Source organism: Pezoporus wallicus, unplaced genomic scaffold (assembly GCF_028554395.1).
Source record: "Pezoporus wallicus isolate ANWC-B61680 ecotype Strahan unplaced genomic scaffold, APGP_CSIRO_Pwel_v1 contig_4710, whole genome shotgun sequence".
Classification (NCBI taxonomy): domain Eukaryota; kingdom Metazoa; phylum Chordata; class Aves; order Psittaciformes; family Psittacidae; genus Pezoporus; species Pezoporus wallicus.
The window spans coordinates 4,867,369-4,894,075 of NW_026640647.1; the positions used below are offsets into that span (position 1 = coordinate 4,867,369).

General features: G+C 37.0%; 2 protein-coding genes across 7 annotated transcripts in view; both read left to right on the forward strand.

The window, feature by feature from the left end:
- The first annotated feature begins 36 nt into the window (after positions 1-36).
- SGO2 (shugoshin 2) lies at positions 37-12,891 on the forward strand. 4 transcript variants are annotated; one of them, XM_057419961.1, is made up of 10 exons: positions 37-131; positions 624-778; positions 1,685-1,860; positions 2,257-2,334; positions 3,094-3,164; positions 3,559-3,794; positions 4,297-6,318; positions 9,681-9,828; positions 11,452-11,595; positions 12,761-12,891. In XM_057419961.1, exons 1-9 carry the CDS (start codon positions 61-63, stop codon positions 11,552-11,554), a joined length of 3,060 nt encoding a protein of 1,019 aa, XP_057275944.1. In that variant the 5' UTR covers positions 37-60; the 3' UTR covers positions 11,555-11,595; positions 12,761-12,891. The 4 variants fall into 4 exon arrangements, 3 of the variants coding, with proteins under 3 accessions (XP_057275944.1, XP_057275947.1, XP_057275946.1); XM_057419964.1 differs by lacking the exon at positions 12,761-12,891 and having other exon boundaries at positions 4,297-5,598; positions 11,452-11,865; XR_008973571.1 differs by lacking the exons at positions 11,452-11,595; positions 12,761-12,891 and having other exon boundaries at positions 4,297-6,378; positions 9,681-9,815.
- Positions 12,892-15,159: 2,268 nt separating this feature from the next.
- LOC130604867 (aldehyde oxidase-like) overlaps positions 15,160-26,707 on the forward strand; it is a 40,368-nt gene continuing 28,820 nt past the window's right edge. Inside the window, exons 1-12 of one of the 3 annotated variants that reach the window (XM_057419798.1) lie at positions 15,160-15,232; positions 16,303-16,360; positions 17,400-17,505; positions 19,195-19,303; positions 19,832-19,958; positions 20,831-20,892; positions 21,503-21,583; positions 22,405-22,485; positions 23,754-23,898; positions 24,076-24,168; positions 25,941-26,092; positions 26,323-26,416. In XM_057419798.1, coding sequence (XP_057275781.1) covers positions 15,176-15,232; positions 16,303-16,360; positions 17,400-17,505; positions 19,195-19,303; positions 19,832-19,958; positions 20,831-20,892; positions 21,503-21,583; positions 22,405-22,485; positions 23,754-23,898; positions 24,076-24,168; positions 25,941-26,092; positions 26,323-26,416 — 1,165 coding nt within the window. In that variant the 5' untranslated portion in view covers positions 15,160-15,175. Of the gene's footprint in view, positions 15,233-16,302; positions 16,361-16,743; positions 16,772-17,399; positions 17,506-19,194; positions 19,304-19,831; positions 19,959-20,830; positions 20,893-21,502; positions 21,584-22,404; positions 22,486-23,753; positions 23,899-24,075; positions 24,169-25,940; positions 26,093-26,322; positions 26,417-26,707 lie in introns of those variants that run through there. The other 2 variants (XM_057419800.1, XM_057419799.1) reach the window with 2 other exon arrangements.

Genomic DNA, 26,707 nt, shown 5'->3' on the forward strand with positions numbered 1-26,707 from the left:
CTGACCAGGACAGTTTTCTCCCCCGCCGGCCGCGAGGCCCGTCAGCAGCGGTTGGGCCCAATGGAGCGGCTGCCGCCCAACGGCCGTTGGCGGGCGCGCAGCCGTTGGCGGCGCCTGCGGCGAGGCAGGAGGTGGCGTCCTCGAGCTGGGTCTCGCCTGTGGGGCCGGGAGGGACCCGAGGGTCGGCGGGCGGCGGCGGAAGTGGGCTCCGCTGTTTGCTTAAATTTGTAGCATTTTCAGTGCGCTTTGTTTAGCTGCTTCGAATTAAAATCGGTCCTGAGGAAGAGCAAGCTGGTATGGTCCTATTGTGAAGGGATAGAACTTTGTGGTTTTTCCCTTTTAAGTGTAAACTCCAGTAGATAGCTTGAGGGAATGGACAAACTCAAAAATCCGTGATCCTTTTTAGTCTTCATGGTTATTAAATATTTTGCCACTCTGTCATAATGTAACTTAAGTCTCGAGCAATTCATTAACCTGACTGAATTGATTGAACAGAGGTAAAGACTGAAGCAATTTTCTCAGCTTCAGAGATGACAAATCCTGGTAAGAGATAATGAAACTTAAATTTTTAAAGTGTGAGAAAGATCATGTATTATTTGGACATTCCCTTTGACAATGTACAGGTCCATTCCGATGATGGATAAAAAAGCAAATGTGAAGTCATCTATCATTTTCACCTCCGATGCTGTTAAAGGACACATGAAGAACAGGGATGGAAAATTAAGAGCTGCAAAATGGAATACTTCCTTAGCATCTAAAATTAAGACTAAGTTAATAAGTAAGTCCTATTAAAATAAAACCAAAGCCGTCTACTGTACTTAGAGTGTATGCCTTCAAGAGTAGTAGCAGTTGTATTTAACATGATCTGCTGAATTTCTGCCTTAATGCAGAGAATTTTAGGAGAGTTTGACACAACACATGATTGTAAGTTGTTTTATTTATCCAATTCTCTGACCATTTTATCATAGAATCATAGAATGGTTTAGTTGGAAGGGACCTTGAAGATCATCCAGTTCCAGCCCGCTGCCATGCACAGGGACACCTTCCACAAGACGAGGGTGCTCCAAGCCCTGTTCAACCTGGCCTTGAACACTGACAGGGATGGGGCAGCCACTGCTTCTCTGGGCACCCTGTGCCAACACTTCAGCACCCTCACTGTAAAGATTTTCTTCCTAATGTCTGATTTTCAGTGCTTGCTCTTTGGCACATACTGTCTTGGTAATATGCAGTGTCACTGGGGGTGAAAAGTAAAATATGAGCAGGCAGGTTTTCATTAGGATAATGGAGAGTATGTTTCTGATTTTAATATTTTTTCTTTCTGTTGTCAGAACTCATGTTTATGCTTAAAATGTTTGAACTGTTTCATTTGTAAAATGCCTATTTGGTTTTTAGATATTTGGAAACATTTTTACACCTGTGAAACTATAAATTTTTAAACACTTTCTTCTTAAAATAACCTTATTGAAAAAAAATCCAGATTAGAGCAGAATCCCTGCATGAAATAAACTTGAACATGAAGCTGACAGAGCAGTCATCAGAATGACAGCCAGCGGAAACAGTTTTATATTAGGAAGTACTATTGTTCCACCAAAACCTACAGATGGAAATGTCATTATACAGTGATAATTAATGCAGAGAGGGCCTGCACTGAAGCTGTTGAAAATAATTATTTTGTCTCCTTTAGATAACTCATCTGTGTTAAAAGTATCTTTAAAACAAAATAATAAAGCATTAGCTGTGGCTTTGAGCATGGAGAAGGAAAATTCTCGGAAGCTAAAGAATGAGAACATCCTTCTTCAGAAGGACATAGAAAAGCTCCAGCTTCATAATATCTTCCTTCGTCGAAAACTAAGTTCTTTGGTATGCTGCAAATAATGTGATTTAAACTTAAATCAGCTAAACCAAGCTCTTTTTTTTTTTTTTTAACTTAATATTGCTTCTTAAAATGGTGATTTAAAAAATATACACCTCAGATCTGTGAAGTTGTCTCATCTGGTAGCATTCATGTTTGATAATGCTGTCGTGGAATTTTTTGGTACTAACTGTTTTGTCCATGAGTGTATATGTCTATCCATAGCTATTTTAGTGTCAATGTCTCCTTTATATTTAGTGATATTGAGATGGTATTAAAAATGAGTTTGTGCTCAACTGAGTGTTAAAAATAATACAACACAGATTCACCTCTAGATCTTGTCTTAAGTCAGAAACCACTTAAAATACATCTATTTAAAATTGCTTTTTTTCTTTTACATGCAGAATACAACTCTTATAGAAATAGAAGCATTTTTGAATTATAAGCTCTTAAATGCAATAGAAATAAGCAGTCTTTCTGAGGTAAGATTTTTTCACACTATTACCATATTGAACTCACTTTTCAGGATAATATATTCAAAGGATCTAAATGAGTTCAATGTTCAAAATATTTAAGTATTTTAAAACATTTACCACAGTTCCTTAAAACTTGGGATGAAACCCCAGTCTAGTGAAATCAGAAATCAATTAAATTTTGCTGTTGCTTGCAGTAAAAATTTAGGATTTAATCTTGTTTACAAAGTATCTGAAAGTTAAATATCAGCCCTGATGAAGTCATGTGGTTAAAAAAAAACAACCAAAGCATAGCACTTCAGTATGTGGCATTCTTCACCAATGAACGAGCTACTTGCTTTCTTTGCTTAGTGCTGCAATTAATATGTTGCATGTGGAAACTTCTCTAGAAAACATAATCCATATTATTCCTTGTGTCATGGCAAAATTACAGTTGATTTTAAAAAAACTAATTTTATAGTCTGTTCTGCCATTGCTTAGAGTTGCTCTGTGTTTCTATATGTATAATACGGTTTGTGTTAGTTACAGCTAAGTTTTAGAAAGTCTTCACATTGTTTGGGATGCAGGTAGGTTACAGGTTCTGATAAGTTTTGCTACAAAGTATTTTGTTTAAAATTACTCTCTCTGTTTGAATATCATACATCTCTCATCAGTACTTCTGGTTTTTGGCCATATTTATTTTTCCTCCTGTGAATGTTACTGATACTTAAAACATAAGAGAATGTTCAACTGTTTCTGTTCCCCACTGTTCTTCTTTTGGTTCTTCAGAGTTATCTTCTGTCAGCTGGTCCAAGTAGCCCTACTGATGACGAGTTCAAGGGTACCTGTCGGTCTGCTAGGTAGGTGGTTGTATTAAATGCGGAATTTGGTAAGTGACTGTGGGGTTTTTTTACAGCTAATCTTTGTATATTGTCCTAAAAATTTTTGAGGTAATGGGAAACAATTTCCAGTCTAATTCAGAAATTACCTATTTGCAACTTGGAATTTATATAGAGAGCAGTAGACAAAAGTTGTGTTTTAATAGCTTGCTGTTTTTGTCGTGGGATCTCCCCAGCACAAAGCAGGATTCTCTATCATTAAAAAATATATATTTGCCCCTGACTTAGAACCAGATTGCATACTAGAGTTCTTTGTTTTCTGCTTTTATATATTATTAAGGAAATGTTTTAAATGATTGAATGTTATGACATAAACTATAATAAAATTCTTCAAAGTAAAATTTCCTCTTTTCAGATCTCTAAAATTGCCAGTGAAGCTTCCTTTAAAAGCCACAGCTAATGCAAAACAGCAAGATAGACCTTCTGTGTGTGAATTACCAAATTCTCATAAGTGTACCACTGTTTTGCCAAAGGAAATGCATTCAGATCAAGTCAAGTTTGCATTATCATTGCCTTCTGGTACAAATAATCAAAAGTTAATTGAAATAGACTCAGTGGAAACAACCATTGACAAAAATATATTTTTTAAAGGTATGTTGTATTTCTGTACAGGTGATTTATTTCTCAGAGCTATATGAGAATTAGTATTTAATAATTCATTACTTGAAGTGTGATACGGAAGGTATAGTAAGATTCTTAAACTGTAATAAACTAACAAAAAAATGGAATTCTCACCCATAAGTAAAGGTGTGCTGACAGTCGCTTGTAGAAGAATGTTCATTGAAATAACACAGCTGAAATGTAACAAAATTGATGTGAACAGAATAAATTTAGTAAGATAACCAAAGATGAACTGTATTTGTTATAGAAAAATACCTTTGTATTTACAGACAATTTCAAAAATCCAACACAGGTAAAATATAAAGTTAGCTCTAGTTAATGAAATTTTTAAGGACCAACCACAGAATGTGTGTATTCAGTTAAAAAAAGTTTGTAATTTTCCATGCTTCTGGTCCAACTTTCCATAATCTTATTCTGATAACTATACTCCAGCCTTTCTTTCCCCAAGCTGTTAAAATTTTTCTTTTTGCAGAAAATCAATTACACACCGAACTAACTTGCGATAGTGCCCTCCTGACTCATGTCAAAAATACACAATCTCTAAGACAGCCTGAGGAACTTACAAAACAACACAATGATAGTTCATTGCCACTCAGTGGAAATGTGACTGAAAGGAAGAAAGACAAAGAACTTCGTAAGTCAACAACTAAACCTAATATAAAGGATTTTGATAAAAAATGTAGCTCAGATAATCTGCTGTTCCATGGTATCAACAGCAGCAGCAACACTAATGATACGAATTTGCAGGACAGTTCAAGTGACTCATCTCGCGTTATTCCTTCAGCTCTTAAATTTAACAATGAAAGCAGGACAGATTTTAAGAAGCTGCTTTTGACTGATAAGATGAAGCGTGAAGAAACTGTTTATGGTGCAGATATGGAGTTGACTGCCAGTGATGCAGGAGAACTACTTGCAGTTACAGTGAAAGATAAAGATAAGTTACACCAAAATAAAAATTTTAATGCCAATTCTGATGATAAAATATTAGCAAATTTCAGAAAAGTAAAATATTCTAAGAAGGATAAAGAGAAAATTAAAAGCAAGACTGAAGTCCATTCAGATTTGTATGCAGAAGAGAGGCACACAAGGGCTGACAGCAGTGAAGTTTCAAAAACTACCGAGTCACAAACTCAGCTATTCCAAAATCAGACAGAACAGCTACCTACAAGAAATCCTGTAGGGAAGGTGAGTTTGCCAAATACCAGCAAAGATTGTCAAGCACAAAATTGCCCAAGTGAAGCTAAATATACTTGGAGGACAGACCAAGTTAACTTAAGGAGTCCAAGAAAACAGGAGACAGATAAAGAAACTTGCCCAGAAACATTTAAAGACATGGAAAGCAAAATACAAAAAGCAGACTCAAACTCATCTATTAACCAGATCACACCAGAAGTTTACTGTGCTGAAAATTTACCATTCCAAGATAACACTTCTAATGTATTGCCTTTACAGTTGGACTTTCTGCATGCAAATGAAAAACACAGCAGCCCAAAAATAAACAGGAAGACTTTTCAAACCCCTTCTAAAATCAACACAGCAAAATACTGTAGAAAGGAAAATGGGAAATGTGGAGGATATATTTCAAAAAAGTCTCAAACAGACATAGACCAACATGACAGCAAAAGAAAACAAGACCAGAAGAACATCATAAAGAGAAAATACAACAACAAAAGAAGTCACAGCCAAAGTGAAGAAACTGAAAGTGACAGCATTCATAAAATTACTCAGAAAGCAGACCAAAAACTTAGACATTTTTCGCCAGGCAGATTAAAGGGTACGTTGGCAAAGGCTAGCCGAAAAGCATTTATAATACCAAAAGAAAATCATACACAGTTCTCACTTCATAAAAATGAAGCACTAAAAAATCATTTGCATGCAGATGCTGTTCCTGGAAATAAAATAACTGAAACTCCGAAAATGGAAGCAGCTTTAGTTACTCAGAATGGTGTAGCTATGAATACACCACAAGATAAAGAGCTAGTTGATGATGATGCTAATATGTTAAAGAAAGTAGATTCCTCATCAGCAGCACATAAACAGCCTCAGATTAGTAATTCTCCTGATAATCGGGTAAAGTGCAAACAGAGGTTTAGTTCTGATACTACTGAGACCAGACCAGAAATAAATTATTCCAAGGATCTTGATCAGGGGCCACAGAATAGCTTGGATGACCAGGAAGTCCCTCATGGGATAGATTCCTTTATGATCAAGTTAAAGGCCACAGTTCAAAAATCAGAAGTTTTTGACTTCTTACCTGTCAAGTGTTCTAGGAATATGCCATTAAATGTAGATAGCTTTTTCCAGGAAGGTCTTTCCAGTGTGGAGCTCCCAGTTCTTGATAACCACAGTGGTTCCATGAACTTCTCAATACTGAAAAACTCTGAAACCAGTGGGGAAAATGATCATAATAAAGCACTGGATGCTGGAAAAGCAGAACAAAAAATGGATCAAATTTCTAAAGAGACTCACAAAAAGACTCTGACACCTTGTCATGGTATGTGAATGGGTGAGAAAAAAAAGTAGCATTTTGAATTAGGTAGTGCCTGAAATAGTGGTAAGTTGTCTTCTTTGAATTCTATCCTACTCTTACTGCTTGCTTAGAGTGGATAAAACGGAGTTTAAAACGGTAGGACTGAAAATTACCAAAAATATTCATACTCTATATTGATTACCAGTCATTGTGGGAACTAATATCCTTGTTACTTTTCAATATATTCCAAGATGACATTTAGTTGTGCAGATGTAAGTAGTCAACATTCTTGAAGAGCAATTATAGTTGGAGCATTTTTCAAAGAATGTGATGGAATTCAGAAAGTTTGAGATAGAAAGATGCAATAGATGGAGCTTTTGTACAAGGGTAATAAGAGTGAACTGTACACTCTTCCCTTCATAAACGGAGAACATAGCTGGACTTTAAGAGTTCATTTGTATTTCTTCAGAAACACTGCAATTCAACAGGAATTCTGAGATCTAATAAAAAGTACTTTAAGCAGGCTTTCTATAGAACCTACCCATGAGCAAACTATCATGAGACAACCTCTTTATTAAGTAAGATATATTGAGAAAAGAAACTTTAGTGTAGTCTGAATGATAGGTTTAGATTCTTCTGTAATATAACAAAATTACTGTAATGGAGCTAAAAGAATGTATGTCTAAACATCTGTGCTAAAGTTTAAACATGCTTTAGAATGTAGCTTTGAAGGTTCCTGTCACGAGTGGTCTATTTCGTAAACATTTATTCCCAACAGGTTCCCGTTTACTTCATTGTCTCTGAAAATGTCCCAACACCTAGACTGTTTCCTGGCTCAAAATTAATGGTTTGAATCCCAGACTATCAAGCAAATACTGCCTTGGCTTCTTTTGAATACTAGGACACAATGGCCAAAAAAATAAAATCTACTGTTTTACATGACCACAGAATAGGAATACCGGCAGAATTAGACCATTGTGCAAGGTATTAGTCCTGGTAATTTGTAGTTGCATTTTCTCATCTTTGATTCCTTCTTTGGAAAGTAGAAGAAGGATGCCATAATTGTATTAGCTTTACAGATATATTAGTAAACCCTTGTGATCAGCAGTATCAAAAGACTACTGTCATAAAAAGCAAGCCAGTCATTTGATCTTCATCCATTTAAGCATAGTTCAAAAATCAGTTCATTTTTCATTCTGTATCCAGATCTGTATCTTGAATGAAAAGAAAGCTAGGAAATGCCAGACTCGCTGATGAAGACAGGCTGAGGAAGTTGGGGCTGTTCAGCCTGGAGAAGAGAAGGCTGCGTGGAGATCTCATAGCAGCCTTCCAGTATCTGAAGGGGGCCTATAGGGATGCTGGGAAGGGACTCTTCATTAGGGACTGTAATGATAGGACAAGGGGTAACGGGTTAAAACTTAAACAGGGGAAGTTTAGATTGGATATAAGAAGGAAATTCTTTCCTGTTAGGGTGGTGAGGCACTGGAATGGGTTGCCCAGGGAGGTTGTGAATGCTCCATCCCTGGCAGTGTTCAAGACCAGGTTGGACGAGGCCTTGGGTGATATGATTTAGCGTAAGGTGTCCCTGCCCATGGCAGGGGGGGTGGAACTAGATGATCTTAAGGTCCTTTCCAACCCTAACGATTCTATGATTCTATGATGCCAGCTCTTCTGATCACTACCTTGATCTGTACTTAGAAATATACCCTGAAAGTCTCCTGTGATGAAAGTCTCTATATAATTAGATCTATATGAACATAAATATTCATGCAGGCATTCTGCTTTCTTAAATAATGCAGGCTTACAGATGTCTCAAAACTCTTCGTGCTTAAAAGAATCTGAACTGATCTCTGACCTTAAGCTTTAGGAAAAGCTTGGAGTAACAGTTTACTTTCACTTTAAAACCAGTACAAATGAAGATCTTAAAGCCAAACTTGGGAGGTTTTTCATAATCAGAGAGCCCTCTTGTTTGCACCAAATGAGCATTGCTCTTCTTTGACAAACTCCTTCAAAGACAGTGCTTTTTCTTTTGCCTTCATAAATCAGGTGGGATTTGCTGCAAGCTGGGCAAAGTCACCTTAATATGTCTCTCAGAAGTTAGCAGAAATACTCTGACTTGACGTCTCTGCTTAACACATTTCAGAAAACTGTTGGTGAAATAATCACTCTTACCCAGTGAGATATTTTACTTGATCTCGGTACAGAATTCTACTACAGAGTAGTAGAATTCAGCTTTATCATCTTGACCATCAGTTAAGAGTGTGTATGCTAGGTTGGGCAAAGCCTTTAGATGCTATAATAAAGAAAGTCTTCACTTTTTGACATTTTATTAGTGTGAAGATAAGCACAACAAAAAGTTCATCTTTTATCCCATATGTCTGTGAATTTATTCTATGAGATAAATAGCATCCGTTTGCTGCCACAAAGAATTTAAGGTAAAGCATTCAAACTTGGGAAGTGAAGAGTGTTTTAAATTTAGTTCCTTTGAAAAACTATATACCAAACATTCTCATATGGATGCAGTAAATCTAAACCTTGACCTATATCAGTGAGGAATGTACACTCTTTGAAGAACTTTTAAGGAATAAACAGATTAAGATTATTTATTTCATCTTGGATTGCTGTCTGCATTAAATCTTAGTGTTTTTCAGAGACTATGATCAATAAATGGGTTAGAACTTTTCAAAGTGTGGGCTAACAAATAATTTCAGTATTTGTCCCAAGTTATCAAAATACTTGTTTAGTCTGGCATTCTGAATTGTCTTAAAGGGATTACAGAAAGCTGAAACAAATAGTACTACTTCTACCAAGGTTGTTTGTTCTTTTTCAAGGAGTATTCCTCTTGGGCATATTCAGTGGCTCAAAATATGAGGCATTGTAAACAGTTTGGTAGTGTACTGTTTTGAAGATAAGGAGGCCCACTTAATCACCTTGCTATGTTCTTTTTTATGCATATGTGCCCCAAGAGCAGGCTTAAAATTGGAAAATGCAGGACTAGAGAATGCTTATACAGGTTGCATCTTTATATTGTACATGTATGCCCCCTGCCCTGCATTCAAGGTCATGAGCTGTGTGCAGTTCTGTCTTTTTAAATGCAATAACTCTTGGGAGTTCTAAGCCATTGGCTGCAAATTATGGTGCTTATGGGGCTTAAAATGTCCCAAGAGCCATAGCAGACCTCAAACAGCTCCAAATCTGGGTAGGCTGAAAGCTGTTGTAGTTGCCTTTCCTTTGATCATCTATCCATTTTCATTGCGCATCTTTAGAGTAAGACCGGTAACCAAAGTACCTGAATTAATAAAAACATTTTTAAATAAGTATGAATTGAAAGTTTACTCAGTTCTGAAAGTACTTAAAGTGAGGCATCTACACTTCTGTATTCACAGGAAGAAAGGTCTTGCAAGATGTTACAAATACTAGTATACAATCTCACACTTCTTCACCTAAATCCTGCAAAACCTTAAAAGAAAACTCAGTAGCACCATCTAGACGAACAAGAGCCAGTATTTGCTACAAAGAACCCAGACTAAACAGGTAGGTTTATGTAAATTAGGGCTTTTGTGCTTTTGGTTTTTTTGAGTACCTACCTGTCTGAAATAAAGATTTGCTATTAAAACCCCCAAATAAACAGCTGAACTATTTCTTTCACATACCTCTTTTGGAAAGATTCTTCAGTGTTGATACCTGTTAGTGTGGCAGGATCTCCAAGTGCTGAAGTAAGACACCAACATATGAATTAGCATATAATGTAACATTTAAATATAGCATATAACATTTGATACTAGTAGTGAATAAGTGAATTCTTAATACATAATACATGATATAAACCCTTTTACAGGCAGATAATGTAAATGTTAAATGTAAGCTTGTACCACAGTAATGTCCTTGTAATATTGTCAAGTGGCAAGATAATTTATGCACTAATAATATATAATGCAGTCATTTTGCTTTAACTTGCTGTGTCTAATATAAGAAATACTTTCGAGTTTAAGATATTTTAATTCCATTATTAGTTACTTAACTCTCAGTGTTCTTAGCAGATTTACTGGCACAGGATTTACAACTGTTAAAAGATAACACATAAATTTTGTAATAATTATTAAAATTTAAAACAGGATTTTAAAGCCAAGCCTCCATTAGGAAAACAAATATAGTTGCATTTACATGAATACATGTAAATCCCAGTGGACCTTTAGGTTGATTATTTCTGAGTATGTTTTGAGAGTTTCTTGCCACTGAGTCGGTTGGGGTTTTTTATTTGGTTTGGTTGATTTGGTTTGGGGTTTTGTTTACGTAAAATATTAAGGAAAAATTAAGCTGTGTTTTGTGTGTATTAGCAGAATGCATATTCGTGAGGTAAAGACAATATTAAAATTTCCCCATAATAGTGTTGAGACTGCAAGGATTATAGCAACTTCATGACAAAGGTTTAAAAGGAGTATGTCTTTTTTTTTTTTTTGAAAAAAATTATTGTATGTTCTTATACACACCCAAAATATTTTTGTTTACCTCTGTAAGGAAGCAATAAACTGCAGCCATGAGGCTGAGGACATATAGGAGCTAAAAGTAATGTAGGAAGTGTCTTTTCACTTTACTGCTGGCTTTTCAGAAATATTTATGCCACATAGCTTGTAAAAGAAATGCACAGGGATTAGAGTTACGGTTTTATTTTACTAATTGAACTGAATACTAAATGCTGTAATATTATGATGTTTATACAGTCTCCTCTTATACCCAACAATGGTAAGGTTCTGTACTTCTGGAGAGAGTCAGTACTTAACAACAGAAAAAAAGTGTGGATGTCACTCAAGATTTTAGATTCCTGTCTCCTATTTATATTTGATTTTCAGGTATACTATCCTGAATGGATGATGTTAAGCTTTTGGTATAAATAATTTTTGAGTTTTTTTCTTCTAGGGAATGGAGTTACAGTTCCATATTAATATGATACAGGACACATAAAAAGACTACTATATTTAGCATTTGTTTGGAAAATATCCGTGCCTTGCTATTTCAGACACATTTCCATAAATTTAATTTCTTTAGTGTATCAAGCTTTCACTGAAAGTATTTACCATTTGGAATTGGTAGTATAATTGTAGTTACATAGGTGCTCTGTGATATTCATACATTGTCTTTTATTTCTTTTGTTTACAGCAAATTAAGGCGTGGGGATCAGTTTACAGATACACAATTTCTGAATTCTCCAGTCTATAAAGTAAAAAAAAGGAGCTTTAAAAGTAAATCCAAATTGATTTGAAGAAAAGCAAATTGCCTTTATGAACAATTCTTCTAAAATGGGTACAATTTTTGAACTATATCTATATGGTTAGCTGTATAGAGTGTTTATTGTTCTTTGATTAGTGAAAGTCTTCAGGTATGGAATTTCCTGGAAAGGAGTCTATATAAGGAACACTTTACTGAGGAAGGCAAACACTGAGGTTAGGCTTCACTATATTTTTCATTTCTGATCACCAGTTTATAATTCTGTTCAAAGGGCTTGCAGCACTTCTTAATTTGTAAGAAAATTGTATGTTTTAATGAGAACCAAAAATAAATCACCTTTGGGAATTTTAATGTGAGTTTTTTCATACTTACCATGAGTAAATGCTGGTTGGAACAGACACAAGCATCCCAAATTTTGATTTATCTACTGAAATAGTTGGAGACAGTCCCTTTTAATGTGCGTGTGTGTGTATATTTGTGTGTGTGATAGTTGACTTTCGGATTTGACAGAATCATACTGAAATTTGAATGAGGAAGTCTCATCTTGAGGAACAGCAGAGAGAAGTCTTGTGTCCAGAGTTTGTGCTGGAGGCAGCCAGAAAGAAAAGAGCCCTGCAGTAGAAATTTTTATACTTTTTCCAAAGGCATTCACTGTTGAAACTTCCAGAGACCAGACCTTTGGTTAGCTATTCCTTTCGTGTGTTATGGTACACCTCTTTATAAGAGATGTAACTGATATTCTTAAATGCATAATATAGTCTTAAAAATACCAAACCAAACTGTACTCTTTGTACTTCATTGTAGCTCCTATTGTACCCTGGGAAGCTGTTGGAGAAAATAGTCCTGGAAACTCTTTCCACACGTTAAAGACAAGAAGATGATTGGGAGTAGTTCTCATTGATTTACAAAGGGGAAATGATGCTTTATTAACCCATTGGTGTTCTGCTGTGAGAAAACTAGGTTGGTGGGTGAGAGCAGTAGATGTTGTGTTTGTCTCAACTTTAGTAAGGCTTTTGACATTGTCTCTGACAAAACTCCACAGACAAGCTGACAAAGTATCTATTAGTTAAGTGCAATATGAGGTGGATTGAAAACTGGATGAACCACTGGTCCCAAAGGGTTGTGATCAGCAGCATCCAGTTTGCCTCCAGCTGGAGGCAAAATACTAGAGCTCCCTTGGGTTTCACACTGGGGCCAGTACTGTTTAATATAATTATTAACAACCTGTATAATGAAACAGAGTTCAGACTACACAGATTTGCAGTGGATACAAAAATGGGCGGAGTGTCTGAAACACTAGATGGTTCCATTGCCATTCAAATGAACCTGGACAGCCTGGAGAAATGGGGCAAGAGGAATCTCATGAAACTCAGCAAGGGGAGCTGATGTCTTTCTCCTGTGAGATACCAGAATTTCAGCTGCATATTTTGACAGAAAAAAAACAATTCGTACATGGAAAGCTAGATACAGCTTTCAGGTGGGTCCCTTCTACATGTAGGTCTTAAACTTTAACCATAAGCAGTAAAGGGGCACAAAAGCATTATTTACAGGTTTTTGTTGTGGGTTTTGTTTTGTTTTGTTTTGTAATGAGATTCTGTAGCTCCAAGGCAGTTTCCCAAAGATCCTGTTGTGGGGGTTGGAATGTATCAAAGCTGGCAATTAAGAGTGACCATGGGAAGGAGGAACTTTAGTAGGCAGTTAAGAGTGACCTGTCCCTGACTGGTATTTGGAAGATGTTGGAACTGGCAAGAAACAAGGACGACGGAACTGGAAAGAGGATGTCGATAAGAAAATCAGATAGACCTTTCACCTGATGTAACCGCAAGGCAAACACAGATGGGTTTTGCTAATTGCTTTGAAGCATACAGATATCGTGTAATCTTTTCAATAAATGATCCAGCTTGCACTCTACTTCTGGGTCCGTGCCTCCATCCTCACATCCTGTAGAACATTCCATATATGAATTTGGAGTTAAATATTCCACTAGCAAGGTAGTTTACAAAGGGGGCCTTATCCCCTAAACAGAGCTTGTCTAGCTGTGGTCACCAGTTCCAGAGAGCATGCAAAGATTGTAAATGTACAGCAACAAGGACAGCAAGAACCTCATGGGAAAAAAGTATTCCACCAATATGGAAATTCAATGTTATTTTAAAAATAATTACACATAGAATATACATTTTTTGTATTTTTTACCAAGTTTGTATTTAATTGCTTGGTTTTTTTTTAACTGAAATGTTCTTCTAGCTTTCACTGTTTATCAGCATCACCAGCTGTGTTATTAGAAATGCAAAAGAAGTATCTGTTACCACTTTTGCTCCCTATGCTGGCACTGCAGGAGCAAAACACAGTGATTTTTAAAAAGCATTTGTTTTTCTCTATTGGCCATGGTTTGAAAGCTGGAAATAGAAGCACACGCTTCATTTTCTCAGAAAAAAAAAAAAAAAATCCCAATCTTTTTCAAAATGGTCCTAATTCTTTCCTTAGTGAAGGTCTTGTTACTCCACACAGCCTCAAGTGTTACCAGCTAGGCTGCTACAGTGTTGCAAATAAAAGCATCTCATTTGCAGTAGAAGTGTAAGGCCTAGGGTTTTATGCCTTAGTTTCTTCTGTTCCATTTAGTATAAATATCTTTCCAAGTACCGAAGGATAAAGAAAATGACTTGAAGATGTGCAAAGTTATTTTCAGTAACTCTGAAATCATGTTACTATTACTACTGCCCTTCTTCCCTGGGTTTCTCCAGCCTTGTTTTGTTGCTAAAATTGATGTTCCATGCACAGAGAAAATTGACTTTGTTTTCTAGGACGCAGTTCTTTTAATTGTTCTGCAAAATGGTTGCATACTTTAGGTACTGCATGAATAATGAGACGCTGCCTGTTGAATCTTTACCAAATGTGCTTTTTTTACCAGATCAGTTGATACATTAGAAGCTCTTGCCAGGAAAAAGAAGTAAAAACAGCTCAGTTGAGATAAAAATTAATCTGCAGCTGCCGCAGGGATTAAGACTATTTTTCTGAGGATAAGGTAATTTGGATTTCTTTTTATCACTTCAAAGTTGCTTTTTCTCATATTCATTCAATCACTTTTTATTTTTACCCATTTTTTACATTTAATATTTTATTTTACTACTACTAACGACTTCAGTTGTTTTAAAATTTGTAGGAAAATGAATTCTATGTATTTAGATTCAACAGGAAGAGGAAAATATTTATGATTTTATAAGTCCTTGCTTGCACAAGTAGCCCTTACAAATGCTTGTAATACCTGGAAGTTACTGTGATTATTTTGTGAGTGCAGATATATGCGAAATTCCCACTGTGATCATCACCACTACAATGTTGGATTCTACAACAATTTAAAATTACCTTCGGAGATTTAATTGCTAGTGTCACAACCGTTAACAACGCTCACGTTGCCGTTTTGCTCTGGAGGAACAAACACGTCCTTTCGGAAAGCGCGAGGTTTGAATACTCTTTAAAGGGATCCAGTACATAAACGGCGTGATTGACTGTCGATGTCAGGAGCAACCGACGAGTCACGTTTTGAGGCACGGAGGCTCAGCCTCCGGCGGTGGGCGCGGTGACGCTCTGGCCGCCCCTCTCCCGTCCCCCGCGGCCCTGGCCCCTCCGGCTGTGGCTGGTTGCGTCCGGGGACGCGATGTCTGTTCGAGGAGCGGCTGCCGACGACCTGATTTTCTATGTGAATGGGAGGAAGGTAAGTGTTGTCCGGAAAGAGTGTGGAGAAAGGGCGGCTGTTGGTCGAGAAGTAACCCCGAAGAGCGTGGGCACGGATTTGGTTTTCTCGGACTTAACTGAATGCTCACACAAGCTTCCAGAAGCACTCCTTCCCATCTCCTCGCTGGTAGGAAGTGAATCCACCCCCACATACTACTATGCTCTTCTGCGTACAGCAAGTGCTGTTAGAAGGGGAGAAACAGCAAAAGAGGACAAATACGATTACGACATCCCGTTTTAGCTAGCTCTGCTGCGTTTGAGGGAAACAACACATCAGAAAGAAATGAATTTTCAGTTGGGTATCAAATTTGGCTGGCAAGCAAGCTAGTTTTTCATGTAAATGCCTGGCTTCTCATCTTCAATGCTATTGGAGAAGTATCAGATGGTATTACAGTTTCAGAGGCACAACAGAAAGTCAGCAAGACTCATGTGCCAAAATGTGGATTGGCCAGCATACTGGCCAAAGATAATATTGCAAGAATTAAACTGGCTGTTGATTCAATGTAAGTGGAATGGACTAGCTGATTCTAAGCAATGGAATAAGAAATACTGTAATCAGTCAAGAATGTGGACTTTTCTGTTGCTCTCTATTGCTAGTCTGTTACAGCAAGTGAAAGTTTATATAAAGCTAGAAGAAAACTGGATCCTGCTGTTAGTCTTACAGGCTTCTCTAGTGGTCATCCCAGTAGATTAAAGTGTCAGGAGCACTCTAAAAATCTGCAAAACATTCTTTATGCTATGCTGCCTCTATCGTAGCAAAATTCTCCTGCATTTTTACTTCTAGTGTGGCCTCAGTATGACCTTTCACTGAGCAGCAGTTATTTTTAGTAGTTGGAAGGTGCCCTGTTACTTCTTTTCTGGAAAGCCTATCTGTCTGAGAAGAAATTTCCAGGAGCCCAAACTGTTCCGTGGTCTTTGCAATTAGTCTAGTTCTAAGAGAGGGAACTAGAGAAGTATTCTCTTCTGGCTTTGTGAGAATATAGTCTGTGCCCTGTATTTTGAAAATCCTTGGTTTCTTTGTTAAACCTTGTTTTTCATTTCTTATTGCAGGTAATAGAGAAAAATGCTGATCCTGAACAAATGCTGTTATCTTACCTGCGAAGGAGACGTATCCTTTTCTTGTCTGTTCCCTTATTTGAAAGTCACTTCAAATACGTCACTCTTTTGAAAGCCTTATCAGAACAAAATTCTCAGAAATTATAATTAAAAGGTGATTTTCCAGGTTAAGGAAGTTATGACTCCCTTAAGATAAAATGACCGTATTAAATTATATGTCTTTCTTAAGCCAAATAGTCTTCCTTGCACTGCTGTATTTTTAGCCTAGTTTCCTAAACAAAATTATGTCATCAGGCATGATCCGTATGTACCTCTGCCCCCGTAAAGAAACCTAAGAACCTTTTGGCTGGTGTATGTACAGCTTGATAGAGTAGGAGTTCTGTAGAAGTCTCTCTTCCAGCTGGATTAGGGTCTCAGCTGCCAAGTAGTCAGTTCATCATTAGTTAGTTCATGGAAGACACAGGTGAGAAAAAGACTCAGTGCAAGAGATCTTGGGTTTTGGAGTATGAAGAGGAAGGGCAGAAGAAATAGGGAGTAAGTCATCTTCCTTTTGGTGGCTGTAGAACATCAGATTAGCTGTTTGTCAGTTCACAGCTTCAGGTTGGCCACTGTTACAGATTCATAGAAATGAGTACTTCTCTCATAAGTGTGATTTTTCAGATGGGAAGCAAGGTTAATATCATGACTATGAATGGGCCCTCTGGCAAAAGAAGGGATATTTCTTTTAGTGTTCAATTGGAACTTCAGGAATATAGCTGTTTTGCCTTTTACATATTTCTTTCATATTTTCAATTGGGAAACTATTTTTCACTTCCTCTTTCTATCCAAACTTACTCCTCTTCCAACAGACGTTAAAATCAAGTTTTCAGTTTTCTTGAGACCAGGATTTTTGTCATGTCATTCCTTAGATTCAATCTTGCTTTCACTGAAAATTTCAATCCAACATAGAAAGGAGTCTGATACATATGCAGTCATACCAAACCAATTGTATGTTCCTTAGTGGTTCAGCAAAAAGATGGCCTCAAGCTTTTGTGCAGAATGAAGGCCAGAATGCAATCTGATTTATTTATTTTTTTTTTCCCTAATGACAGTGTTTTCAGTCCATCTTACAGGAACCAAGTATGGCTGTGGAGGAGGTGGCTGTGGTGCCTGCACAGTGATGATATCAACTTATGAGCCAGCTTCAAAGAAGATACAGTATCCTTAACAGAAAATTTGGAAAACCACACAATTTTGTGGCTGTAGATACCATTTCCAGATATGAAACTGTATAAATAAATTTGTAGAATCTGTACCTAACAGTGAAAGAATTCAAAGGATCACTTTAATCCAAAAGAGACTGCTGTAAAAAAAAAATACTGTTGATTCAGCTATGTTGCAAATTTGCTAATATATTGTTCTCAAGCACTTAATTTGCTCATGTATGCTGGTAGCTCCTGTGAGGAGTTTTCAGGAGGTACACATTTAACACCCTGTTCACTGACAACTAGAATGTGGCTTCTACCTGCATCTCTGTGTCCTGGTTTAACCCCAGCTGGCAACTAGGTCTCACACAGCCACTCACTCCCCCATGGTGGGAGAGGGGTGAGAGTTGGACAGTGAAAGTGAGAAAACTCCTGAGTTCAGATAAAGACGGTTTAATAGGTGAAGCAAAAGCTGTGTGCACAAGCAAAGAAAAACAAGGAATTAAATTCACCACTTCGCTTTGGTAGGCAGGTGTTCAGCCATTTCCAGGAAATCAGGGCTCCATCGCACATAGCAGTTCCTTGGGAAGACAGATACCATCACTCTGAACTTCCCCCTCTTCCTTCTCCTAGCTTTATATGCTGAGCTGTGTCCCCTCCCAACTCCTTGTGCACCACCAGCCTACTTGCTGGTGAGGTGGGGTGAGACGCAGAAAAGGGAGAAGCAGAAAAGGCTGTGACTCTGTGTAAGCGCTCCTCAGTAGTAACTAAAACATCCCTGTGTTATCAACTCAGTTTTTAGCACAAATCCAAAACATGGCCCCCCGTGGCTACTGTGAAAAAAAGGTAATTCTATCCCAGACAAAACCAGCAGTGTCGTATGACTGGTGGGAAGATAGGGCAGGCAGAAGTTTGAGTCTTACGAGCCCTTTAACTCCATTCGTACAGCCCACCCACAAAAGGACTTTGATACTCAAGAGTTGTAAAAATTGGAATAAATTACTTCTAAATTGAGAAAACACCAGTCAAATTGTTAAACAGTAACATGTCATTGTCAGTTGAATATTTTTTTAGGTGGGGGAAAAAGTCAAAATGTTCCAGGTGTTCATTTTGGCAATTGCATTATATTGGAATTCAATGCGAATGAATAGGTTTACATTTATTCTAAGAGTTGAAATTGAAGCAGTGAGAATGACACTTGACAAGAAACATTTTAATTATAGTAAACCAAAGCATTATATTGCTGATGCTGAAAAGCTTTGAGGAATTTTCATTTTTAGTGTATAGTTCCTATTCAGAATGATATTTATTTTACGTAAGAATTTCCTTTGAGTCAGAAATTTTATTATAATTATGCAGCAGTAATCCTTTACTACACCAGCCCTCCTTTCCTCATCTTCCTGCTCCAAAATGTGCTTAACGAGTTGCTTGTGAGCAGGAGAGACAAGAGGGCAATTAGAAAAGACTGAAGTATTCAGAAAATAGAAATTCTGCAGAACTGTCCTCACAGATGTGGGTTATATAGTGGGGACAAGAGACACAGCTAGTAAATGATCCCTTCCATAAAGGTTATTCTCATTCCAAATGATGATAATGACTGCTTTGTAAGCATAGACTATGCCTTGATTGATTGCAAAATAATATTAATGAATATGATAATAAAATAATATTAATGGTATTTATTCTCCTTTATGTTTCAAAGACATTACTCGGCAAATGCATGTTTGCTTCCCATTTGCTGCTTGTATGGTGCAGCAGTGACCACAGTGGAAGGTGTTGGAAGTACAAAAACCAGGGTTCACCCAGTTCAGGTGAGAGTACAGTATCACTGTGTAAGAGTGTAAGAGTAACTGATTTCTTCCTTTGCATGGGCTGGCTTGAGTGGCAGTGCTTTTAGGGCTTGGGAGTTTCAGATTATGATTATTCTCCCTGCTAAATGGTAACAGATGACAGCACAAGTTTCTGATGGTTGGTTGATCAAGGCTGATGAGATACGCTTCGTGGTGGATCTTGCCTGATCAAATAGTATCTAAGAACTGTTGGGGTGATCGGGTTTGTGCTTTGTTTGAGGTAATGACACATCTTGGACAGTACCCCTTTAGCTGATGTTTTAGTATGAAGGCAAAAACGATAGAAGTCCATTGAAGGTTAATTAGCTTCCTTGGTGAGATATGCTTGGACATCACACCCAAAATAATTATTCTTATTTGAGATTGCTTAAATTGTTTTATTTTAAAAATCTGATTTACTATGACCATATTTGGTATGGTGTCATTTAGGAGTTCCTTAGACTGGTGATATACGCTGGAAGGAATGATAGTTACGGTGTTTCATTTTAGGAGAGGCTTGCCAAGTGCCATGGCTCCCAGTGTGGTTTCTGCTCCCCCGGAATGGTGATGTCCATATACACATTGCTAAGAAACTACCCAGAACCAATGCCAGAACAGATGATTGCAGCTCTGGCTGGTAAATATTGCCATTTTTTAATTTGTAGATATGTCCTCAAATTATTTTCTCCAGATACTTTGTGTGAGTGCATGTCTGTATCAGTACATGTGCATGCATGTATGTATGCACTTCACACAAATAGTGCTCCCAAGCAGAGTTCCTCCTGGATACAGGACTTGTATTCCTTGTCATTCTTCAGGAAAATGAAGCATGGATCTGTGGATCATTTCAGGGACAGTTGTTCGAAACATCCCCATATATATCTTTTGAAGTACTTTAAATCAGATGTGCAAAAATTATGTCATATTGGAGAAGTAATTGCATCTGAACATCTCTGAAATCCTGTTACATCTGGAGTTACAGTGTCATAAATCTTACAGGACAGCCCTTTGTGGTAGGAATAAAGCAGTCAAGGTAGAGAGATGCTGACCATTTTCAGTAAGGGAAAGAGTGAGCATTTATTGCAGAGTGCAGGTAAAATAGCCTTCTGTCATCTGTTGTGCTCTAGAGTCCAAGTGGAGCCAAAAGCATTTCCTGTTATTGTGAGATGAACTTAGGTGGAAGTACCATGCTAACGTCCTTCACTATTAGAAGTAAGGGAAAGGAGAAAAACATTCTGAGTGGGTGAAGAATATTACACAATTTCTTATCCTCCTGCATACTAAGCTGTAGATGGCATTCCCTCTAGTGCAACTATCAAGTATGCCATACTCACCTTGAAATAGTAGCTTTTTTCCTCAGGGGCTGCAGGTCTTGTCCAAGTCTTGTCACACTGATCTTTTTTATCTTTTGGAGAGCTAAGCTTCAAAACCACAAATCTCATATAAAGACATTTTAAAGCCGTGTACTTTAGAACAAAACTGTGTCTTACTGATTTCCTTTTTTTTCAGGAAACTTGTGTCGCTGTACTGGGTATAGGCCAATCCTAGATGCCTGTAAAACCTTCTGTAAGGTAAGAAGTAGTGATAATAGGAATACTGGATTGTGCCTATTAGTGCATGTCTGTATACAGACCATCAAGATTTTCATCAAGATCATCTCTTTTCTCTGTTAAGAGATGTAGATCTGAGTAAGATTTATAGTGGCCTAACACATTACAAAAACTGATTTAACACACGAACTTGGTGTCTAGCTTAGGTTATGAAGAGGAATCTGAAATAACTGTGTGTGTTTTACTGTGGTTCAGGACTGGCATAAATGAAAGCAGAATTTGCATTAATGTTCTTAGTAATTTAACATGTAATGCAACATTTCAGAAACCTACAGTGAAAGATGAGAGAGTGGACAGTGAGTAAAAGAAATAATACAAGCCATCTATGTGTGCTTTCACAAGGTCAGTTGAATTTCACATAGTATGAATTATTTTGTATTAAGGACTTCAACATCTGATGATTTTAACTTGGTTTTGAATATTACTTCTTTAAAACACAGTTCTTCCAATTTAGCTTATTATTAAACTTCATCTAGAATTTTATTGAAATAGACACTTTTACTGGCTTAAGCAGACTTTAACTGATTGACATTCTGGACAGTGTTTCACTAATGGAATATTCCTACTTTAGGAATCCGTTTGTTGTCAAAGGAAAGCAAATGGAAAGTGTTGCTGTGATCAGGAAGATGATTTGTTTGACAAGGAAGAGAAGGTAGGGTTTTAAGTATTTTACCTGTCCTATTTAAATATAAAACTTAATAAAATAATGCTTGGCTTTTTTCTTGTAATTAAAGTAAATGCAGTACAGTCTGTCATTTAATACTCTACCTTACTCACATAATATTAGTTGTAAAATAAGATACATTATTCCTTGCAAGATATTTGGAGATATTTCTAAAAATTAAGAATTCTTTATGTATATTTGTATGAGGTGGTGATGATGTGACAGGTAGTTGGTATAAGGTAGATTGGACCTCCAGAGCTGAGATCTGAGTAGTTCTTCAAGTTCAGGACTATCATTAATCTCAGCTCTGATGAGATCACCTACAGTGATCATCATATCATGCAAGAAATCAGGACATATGTGAAATTGTCTGAAATCGCTGGTCAGTGATGATCTGAATGTAAGCACCAATCTTTTAGGAATCTAACCACTGGCTTGAGTCTGAGGAACTATTTTGGTCTTAAAATCCAGAGTTATGATTGTAATTTTATATGAAACCTCTTACCCATATTAATATTTGACTTTGTTCTCAATTTTATGTACTTACGTCTTTCAGTTGCTTGCTTCTGCACTGTCATTTGTGTTAGCAGTGAACTTAGAGAAACTGTTACAAACATTTCCTTCACCTCAGCAGCTCCAAATGGTGCATGGCAATTTAGCACCAAATCCAAATAATAATGGAATGACTAATTTTCTACTGACTTCAGTGGGCCCATCATGGTTAGGTTTTCGGGTTGCCTTATTTTATATTTATGGAATTAATGATGACAGTAATTTCTTTGCCTTTGCTTGTTTTCTTTCTTTTTAAGGTTTCTACCAGACTGTTTTCAGCAGATGAATTCCAGCCCTTAGATCCCACCCAGGAGCTTATATTTCCTCCAGAATTAATGGTAATTTTTGCTGCTTATAAGCTATTATTTGACTCTGTCTTTTGCTTAGTAGTCTATACTTCAGAACTTGTTCTGAAGTCCTGTTTAGCAGTAATTCAGCAGAAAAAATGTCATAGCATTTTAATATAAATCCTTTTTTTTCCTCAGTGATCTTACTGAATATTCACATTAAAAAAATAATCATATTCAGAAAATGCAGTTGCAGAGTTAGGTATTAGGTGAGAAGTCAAAGAAGTAACCTAAACTGGGTATTCAGTGCAGCATCTGAAAATACAAATGCTTCTCAGCAAACTGAATATGAAATACATTTTAACATTGGCAAAAAAACCCTGCATTTTCCCCATTTTGTGTTTTAATAGGTTTTTTTGTCTTTTCTGTCGAAGTGTCACCTCAGGTAGCCACCCAGACTGGGGAGTGTTTAACCCCAGTGATTAAAGTATGACAAAGGTATAACTAGCTGAAACAAGGGCACTGAAATGGAAAGTGTCAGGCATCCTTAATTATTGACAATGGTATTTGCCCTAGAAAAAACTAAAGCTATTTGTTTTGCATTATTATCAATCTATAGATTCAAAGTCAAATTCTCTGTAAGTAGCTGGCAGCTTATGGAGAAAGGTTGATTAACTGTGGAACAGGGGTTCTTGACCATGTATTTGTACCAACACCAGTTCACAAGCTATTTCCAAATGATCAGTGAACAGTGCCAGAACAGCCAGACATCCACATGCATGCTTAATCTAGAAGGGGATGCTGCTTCCAGTGTCATTGGTTACCTCAAAGCAAGCTAAGTGTGCAGACACCTCCCAAAGTATTTTTTACCACTTTTGTAATAATTTCAGCAATTGGAGGATCTATTCCTACTTTTTTGCTTGGGGGCTGTTTATTATCAATCTGGTTTATTAGCCCATTGTAATTAATTGAAGTCATTTCCCCCATGTAGTCATGTAGTCTTGAAATTCACCACTGTGTAAAGAGTCAGCATAACAGTCCCATTTCTGTCCAGTTTTGAAGGATTAAGTAGAACTGCCATTATAGAATCATAGAATCAGAGAATGGTTAGGGCTGGAAAGGACCTTAAGATCATCTAGTTCCAACCCCCCTGCCATGGACAGGGACACCTCACACTAAAACATCTCACCCAAGGCTTTGTCCAACCTGGTCTTGAAAAATTGTTTAAGAACCTCATTTAACTTGAAGTCTAGTGTCTATTAGACCTTGCACCTATCTACATGTCTTAAATATTTAAATCTACCGTATTTCCCTATCAGAGAATGGCTGAAAATCAACCAAAAAGAACTCTTTTTTTTCATGGTGAGCGAATGACATGGATTTCTCCTGTAAGCTTAGATGAATTACTGGATCTGAAACTTGCCCATCCCAAAGCACCTCTTGTGGTTGGGAACACCAGTGTGGGTATGTATACAGCCAGAATGGCTCTTGTTACCATAGTTCCAGTGTGCCGGGGGGGGGGGGGGCATGGGGCTACAGATATAGTTCTTTTTACATTTTCATTCTTAAGGTCACTCTTGACTAAGTTGGAGTTGGCATTATGGAATATGTCTTTTGTCTAAGTCTATTCCTATCTGGCAGGTCCTGAGATGAAATTCAGAGGTGTGTTCCATCCAGTTGTTATTGCTCCTGCAAGGATCCCAGATCTGAATGTGGTGAAATGCACAGAAGATGGTCAGTAGACTTTACTTTGTTCAGATGTAGGAGATTCTTACGCAGTAAGGCACACTTTGTCATTCCGAAGTGCTGAAGATGTGAAGCACTGTGCAAGTTACTGCTAAGCTTGCTTGCTTCTTTCCCAGGTCAAGATGGCTGTGGCTGCTGTACCACTGCATGATACAGTTTTGTCTTCATGACACAGTGCAATACTGACCAGCAATATTATCTTGGGCCCCTATAGTCATAATAGTGCAAGTATAATTATTCTAGTAATACTGGTTATGGTGCTAAGTCATGCAATATTTGCTTTGTGATCTCTGTACCACACTGTGCTATATAGCAGAGAAACACTAATACAGAACCACAGAGATTTAGCAACATTGCATGCTTGTCTGCACTAGAAAAGGGGGGTGATTAAACTGGCATAGCTAATCTTATTCTCAGTCATAACAGCATTAATTATAGTAGATTAAAAATTTTGTGCCTCAATTTATATATTTAAGAGAAGCACAGAGATTTCTTTTTAGTTAAAGTTACGCTAGGTTTTAGTTTTTATATAAATAAATTCTATTGAAATTAGAAATAGCAGCTAGAAATGGCTTTCAACTTATTATAATAGCCTGAATTAATAAAATATAAATCATGTTGTGGTAGTTTACTGCCAAAATTTTAAGGAAAGTGAATCTTTATATCTGATGAAAATTACTTGCTGTATGCCTGAAGCCACTTTTTGAAGTGTAAACTCTATTTGACAGGCCTGTCATTGCTTGTAGAGTACCTCTTTAATTTCAGATCAGTCAAGCAGTTCTAGTAAACTACTAGTTTGTTCTTAACTGAAGAGTAGTTAGGAATTGAAAAGAAGCAGGGAGAATGCTTACTGGGGTTTTAAATCTATAAATCTAGTTATGAGAAGGTGAGACTTACTAGTTCTAAAATGAGATAGGCAGTTTAGCTTGTCAGACAAATAGTGTTTCTTCTTTTTAATCAGATTTAAATGCAAAATGGTTGATTATTTCTTTGTTTTAAATATACAAAATTTAGTATTGCTTTAAATGATTAACAAAAAGCCATTTAAAATGATGTATCTTTTGATTTATAGTTTTTATTGAATTCCAGTGTTCATTCATAACATTCATACATTACATGAAATGTGTTAATAATTTTGAATAGAAAGGTGCTGTTTACCTCTTTACAATACGGATATATTTTAAAAGAATAAACTTAAAAAATATAACTCCTTAAATAAATGCATATAGTTATCAGTTGTCTTCTTCTAGTGGGAAAAAGAACACTATTCAGTGTTAGGACTATTTGTTTTTTTTTTGCAAAAGCTATCTATCCATACTGTAGAATAATATCTAGAATGTACATATGCAAAGCAAGATCGGATTATGATGAAAATCATGTTTAAAAATAGGAGGAGCCTGTTGAAAGCATTTTGAAGCTGACTTGCCTTTGGGTGAGATGTCACCTAAACATTTACTCAGTCAAAGCTAGTGCAAGATAAGCAGGTTCAATGGGCAGCTGGAACCAGAGAAAGGATTGCCCTTACAGTAGAATTGGTGAGCTATAAGCTTAATTTCATCATTTCATGAAATTTTATCCTCAGTCTCCTGAAATGAAAGGTCACAGTCCCTGTAATATGCAAAGGCCTCTCCCTTTATATCTGCCTGTATTCTACATGAGCAGGCCTCCCTCCAGTCTGCTGGAATAGACCAGAATATAATTTAAAACCTAGGCAATAAAATAAATGTGCACATCACTCTTTCATAATCTTTTGCTTACAGGTTTAACTCTGGGAGCTGCCTGCAGCCTCTCTGTAGTGAAAGATGTTTTGACAAATGCAATCTCAGAGTTCCCTGAAGAGAAGACAAAGGTTTTCTGTGCTGTCTTGCAACAACTAAGAACTCTGGGCGGAGAACAGATAAGAAATGTTGCTGTATGTTGTGCGTTACTTGCAGTAATATTTGTAACAAATGTGAAATGGCTCCTGAGTGCATGAAAAACTTGCATTTTTATGTCTGTTGATAGCAGTGAATTTTTTATCAGTACATCTTTTCTTGAGCTTCAGATGTATAAATTTATATATTGTCTGTATGTTATATTGTCAGTTAACATAAAAATGTGAAGGTGATGGAGAAAGGCTACATAAATTTCCTTTTTTTCAAGTCATTAGGTGGAAACATTGTAAGTAGAAAATCAACCTCAGACTTGAATCCTATTCTGGCAGCCAGCAATTGTATGCTCAGTCTGGTTTCAAGAGGTAAGAGGACATAGCCTGTCTCTTTAGTAGTGCTGGAGGTACAAGGGTCCTATTTCATGGGGAGAGGGGACATAACAACACGTGGGAATTTGTTAAGGAACCATTTTCCCACTCTCATCTGCAAAAGAAGCAGTTTGCAAAAGAAGAACATGTCAAAGCTTCTCATGTCAGGGATAGGCATTCAGACCAACCAGATCACATGTACTTCTGTAGGCAGTGAATTACTATAAGCACTCCTAAAACCTCACAATTTGAGTAGCTGTATATTACCACCCCACCCCCTGGTATTTT

Excerpts from the sequence above, each read along its gene's own strand:
- SGO2 (XM_057419961.1), top strand. The coding sequence starts at position 61 with ATGGAGCGGCTGCCGCCCAACGGCCGTTGGCGGGCGCGCAGCCGTTGG. Across the intron at positions 3,795-4,296 it reads CAAAAATATATTTTTTAAAG|AAAATCAATTACACACCGAA; the intron begins GTATGTTGTATT and ends TTCTTTTTGCAG. Across the intron at positions 9,829-11,451 it reads AAAGAACCCAGACTAAACAG|CAAATTAAGGCGTGGGGATC; the intron begins GTAGGTTTATGT and ends TTTTGTTTACAG.